The following is a 4,895-nucleotide window of genomic DNA, read 5'->3' on the forward strand; positions in this document are numbered from 1 at the left end:
CAAGGAGGGAGATGACAAAATACTGCAAGGGACAGATATCATTCAAGATGGAGCCCAGTTCTTCTTGACTCATGTGACTCCCAAGCACTCTGGCATTTACACATGCAGCTACCAGCCCAGCACCAATGGCAGTCTCTGGACACAGCACAGTAACCCTCTGGAGTTAATTGTGAGAGGTGAGAAAAAGAAACATGCAGGACCTTCTAGAGGATGACAACAACCACTCTTTCCTTTACTCCCTATAGATAAAGGAACCTGTGGCCTTACCTCTCTCCCAGAGATGGAGGGAAATAGGCAATGGAGACATGGATATTGCCCTCAATCCCCAGGGTAGGAGGACAAGGGTGTGGGCCAGAATAGAAGATTCCATTCATAACTCCCTGTGACCCACATTTCTCCATCCTGGTTTTGGAGTTTCTAACCTTAATTCCAAAGCATGAACCCTTTCTAAGCAGTGTTTGTGCCAAAATATTGGATGCTGGTAGTGATATGGGGATCCTGAAGGGAGATTGGAGGAGAAGATACAGGGACAAATGCAAGGGCAAGGTGAGGATCCCCTCAAGGCAATGATTGCAATGATTTATGAGGATTCCTCTCTCCTCCAACCCAGCTTCAGTGCCCAAACAAAACCTCATCATCACCCTCAGCTTTGTCTCCATCCTACTCCTCTGTGTTGTCCTGTTGGCATTCCTCTGCCATCCATCCAGCCCCATGGGTAAGTATGGGGAAGAAGAGTGAAACCCTTAAAAGGCTGAAGGAATAAGGAGATGGCTCATGCCTCAATTGCCTCCTTTGAGAATATTCCTGTTATTGTTTTTCTTCCCATGTCTCTCTCCAGGAACCTTTCTGGGAGACCACCCTAGAAGGTAAGGAGCCTCAGTTCCTGTTTCAGTAGTCCTAAGATTCTTACTTCTGATGAAACCCTGGACCCTCTCTACTGAATAGGGTGCCTGGTAAAGAGATGTTCAAAGAACCTTCTAGAGCAACCCCCATCCTCATGTCCTTTTCCTCCCTGTTTTCCTACAGGTTCCTCTGCTGCCCTTATCTTCTCCAGACAGTCACCCTGTCTCATCACCTTGAAGCCTCCAGAGAGGAAACCTTATGTAAGTTATAGGATCAGAAATGGGGCACAGTCATGGGGATGAGAGAGAGGACTATACTCTGATTTATCTGAGCAGGAAATAAGTCCTACTCTTGGGATCTGGATAACCAATGAAACTTCTTTCCACTTCAGATGAAGAAGTGCCCAATGAGAGACCAAGGGAAAGAATGGTGAGTTAGCCCCATCCTGTCCTCCATGGAGAGGAGTGTCTCATCTTTGACCCTAACTTTTTCCCACAGGTTCCAGTCAGAGGCTTAGACTTCCTGTTAATCACTTTTCTGTTATTTCTTCTGCTCACCTAGAGTAGGGAGTGTGAACTGGGGATACTTGAACTTTTTAAGTATTTCAATAACTAAACTTCCATATCATTCACTTCCTTGATCATCCTAGGAAGTTCATCCGTTGTAATAAATGGCATGAAACAGAGACATCTGCAGGTCTCACCTGATGGCCTGCCAAGCATTCACAACATATAAAAAGATTAGAATGCCTGTCCCTGTGTCCCTCACTGTTCCTTCAGGTTGCCATAGCTGAAGACCCCCTAGGAGTGACTTATACTCAACTGAACATAAGAACTCTGAAAAAGAAGCAAACACACTCTTAGAAGAAAGCTATAGAGTCCACAGTCTATGCCACCATGTCCTTGGACTGAGGGTTTGGGCACCATAGAAATTCTTTCCTTTCTTCTTCTCTCCCTCACCCCTGTTTACCTCTTGCCTTTTACACCTTCACAGGTTCCCATCACTGGGAAGTCATGATGACTATTAGGAATATTTACAGGCCTTGTGCAAACACAGTGGACCCTTCTATAACCAGAGAAACACAGAAGATCCATAAAGAATTAGAGGGGGATCCCTTGCAGAAGAATGTGCTAGTAACACAGGTGCAGACCAATAAAATCAAGGGAAATATCAAACTTCAATTCAATTCCTTTGGAACTGCTTGTTAGCAAAAACGGGGGGAGAGTGGAGGCCATATTATCCCATTCATCTGTTCTAATACTTTTCTTCAGAGGGAATATTGTGCAGTTGTCAGGCACGAAGAATGCAAGTTGTGTTACTGATGATAGTCCTTCTTCCTTTTGCCTCATTCTAGTTAAGTACCAACTCCTCTACTGGGAAATGATAGGAAATTGTTGTGGAAAAGTGTCATAACCAATTTAACAATTTATTTGTCACAAAATAACCACTAAAGCTCTAAAGCTCCAGCTTTTACAATAAATAAAGGAGGTGATAATCTTAGGTAGGAAATCTTCAGTAGCTGTGGGGACCATCTAAGTTCCACATCAAGTGAGTTTGGAGCCAAATTGTAAAAGAAATGAAGCAAACTAAGAAGCCATAACATCCTACGCATGGGGACAGCCACTACAAAGGCATGGAATTAAGAAATTATTGTGTGCAAGGACAAAAAAACCCAGCCAGTGTAGCTTGCCCATAAAGCATGAGGAGGGAAATTCAGTGTGAGAAGACTGGAAAAGGAGGAAGATGCCAACTGGTGCCAACTCCTGTCTTTTCCAGCTTCTCAACTTCTCTCTTATCAGTACCCTTCTGTCTACTCATATAGCTACTCCCCTGGGACAAACTCTTCTGACTCCATCCATGGACCATTGCAATCCCTGCTGGTGAGTCTGCCTGCCACCAGGTTCCCCCCACTCCAGTCTGTCTTCCTCTTAGCTATCAATTTGATGTTCCTAACGTTCAGCTCTGACATGCCAGCCCCAGCCAATCAACTTCCCATCACCTCTAAGATTCCCTTCAATATCTTCTGTCATTCACAGCCCTCCCTCACTTTCCCCAGAACCTTTCAAAGCCTCTTCTATATTATACCGTTTCACACAGTCTTGGTGATGGTGCCCTCTGGATGCTTAACTCATATTCACATGGTCTAGTGCTAGCCTCTTTCCTACTGTGATTAAAAGAGAAGTGAATGAAGTGACAACTGATGCCACTTCTATTTATGTGTTAAAAGTTGACATGAGAAATAGTTTCCTAGTCAATCAACATCAGCTCTATTTCACACACAGACTACATAATTATAGGACTCCCTACATGTGTAAATATGCATACATATACAAACACACAGATACATGTATACACATATGCATATAGACATATGTATCTGTGTCTGTGTATGTCATGATTTAAACTAATCTTGGAGGCTGATTGTTGAATGAGTTATTAGTAAAAGGGAGGGAGGGAAAGCAGGAGCAGGCTAAGGAAATTCTCCAAGCTGCACCTCTTTGACTCCAGCCTCCAGTCCTGTTACCACCTCAGCAGTCCTGGCCCCATGTCCTAGGAAGCAGCTGCTTCCTAGAAATCACTGATGAGGCCAGTGGTGCTGCCCAAGAAGAGAGAGGAAACAGCTTCAGAGCAGGAAGAAAAACAAGACCAGAGAGCCTCCTGCTTCTCCTGCTGGTTTTTTGAAACCCAGTCTTATTGTTATTAGTCCTATTTCTAATCAGCCTGGGTTTACTTTAGTCCCCATCCTAGAGGCAGCCACAGCTGCCAGTCACCCTCATGGACTTCTGCTGGTCAGAAACTGTATTGCCCAATCCTAATGATTGCTAGTATGACTCCATGGCATCCTACCTAATGAGGGAAGCCTTTCTGACATTGGGGTCTCCTTGACTCATGTAAGTGGCTTTGCTCAGAAGAGTCTGTTTCCCAAACAACCCATTTATCTGAGCAATAACCTCAATATCTCAGAAAAGGTCAAAAGGAAGATTAAAAAAATCTCAATTAGTTGAAGGCAACAACAACGCTAATGGCTTCATCATGTGCTATTCTTTGTCCTCCTAAGATGATAATAGGCACATCCATATCCTACAGAAAGAGACACAAAGTCGCAAAAAATAGCCAAGAAATCATTAAGGAATTCCCATGATCAGCCCCTTATACTCAGTTCATAGTCATACTGTCTGTCTAGCATGGAGTCAGTGCTAAATTGATTTTTTGATAGAATTTTATTGGTAGAAAGTTCTATTCAGGTGAAATCCAAACACTCTTAAGAAGCAGTTTGGTGTCTGAGAGAACATGTAGATGTCCTCTAGTCTGACCAAATGGATTGGCAGAGAACATGGTCAACCAGCACTGTTAGAAATTAGATTTATTTGAAGGGAAGGATAAGAGTATTACATAATCTTAGGGGTCTCCTAGAATACAAGCTAGATGGAGAAGTCAGTGAGGGGTCCTAGAATGATGGTACACAGAGAAGGAAAATATTCTTCAAGCTTATCTCTGCTCTTGAAAAGAGATTGACATAGTTGTGAAATTACCTAATATCTCATATCATCATAAATCTTTTCCTACTGATTGATGGGTAGTTGTTATTGTGCTCAGATTAATCTTTTTTTCTTTGTTTTGGGCTATGGGCTCTAGGGAAAATTCTTTGTATTTTTCAAATTATTTTAAATTGAAGCATACAAAAAAAATGACGTGGCTTTTCCACTTTACCCATGGAAGGCAAAAAAGGATATTTTATTAGTTTGAATTTCTATTTCACATATAAATACATAGGAACATACATATATAACTTCCACATGTTTCTTTCCCAACTATGTTGTTGCATGTACTTCTTTCTAATTTTTCTGCTATTCCCCACTTCATTTTTTAAAAGTGTATAGATACCTCCTCTTTTTTTGACATTATTAACCCTACCAAGACTCAAACAACCATGTGGTTTAAAAAAATAGGAAAAAAAACTTAAAACACATAAGCACAATTAAGTAAAATGAATCCAGATGACAGTCCTACCCATTACATATGTTTCTATACATTGTGCTCATTACATTTCA

General features: G+C 41.9%; 1 protein-coding gene across 1 annotated transcript in view; it reads left to right on the forward strand.

Annotated features, from left to right (window-relative positions):
* Positions 1–1,706, forward strand: part of LOC123239943 (leukocyte immunoglobulin-like receptor subfamily B member 2) — a 54,200-nt gene extending 52,494 nt beyond the window's left edge. The window contains exon 10 of the mRNA XM_044667267.1: positions 1,623–1,706. Within this exon, the coding sequence (XP_044523202.1) occupies positions 1,623–1,706 (84 nt within the window). The remainder of the gene's footprint in view (positions 1–1,622) is intronic.
* Positions 1,707–4,895: the final 3,189 nt, after the last annotated feature.

This window comes from Gracilinanus agilis, chromosome 3 (assembly GCF_016433145.1).
Source record: "Gracilinanus agilis isolate LMUSP501 chromosome 3, AgileGrace, whole genome shotgun sequence".
Lineage (NCBI taxonomy): Eukaryota > Metazoa > Chordata > Mammalia > Didelphimorphia > Didelphidae > Gracilinanus > Gracilinanus agilis.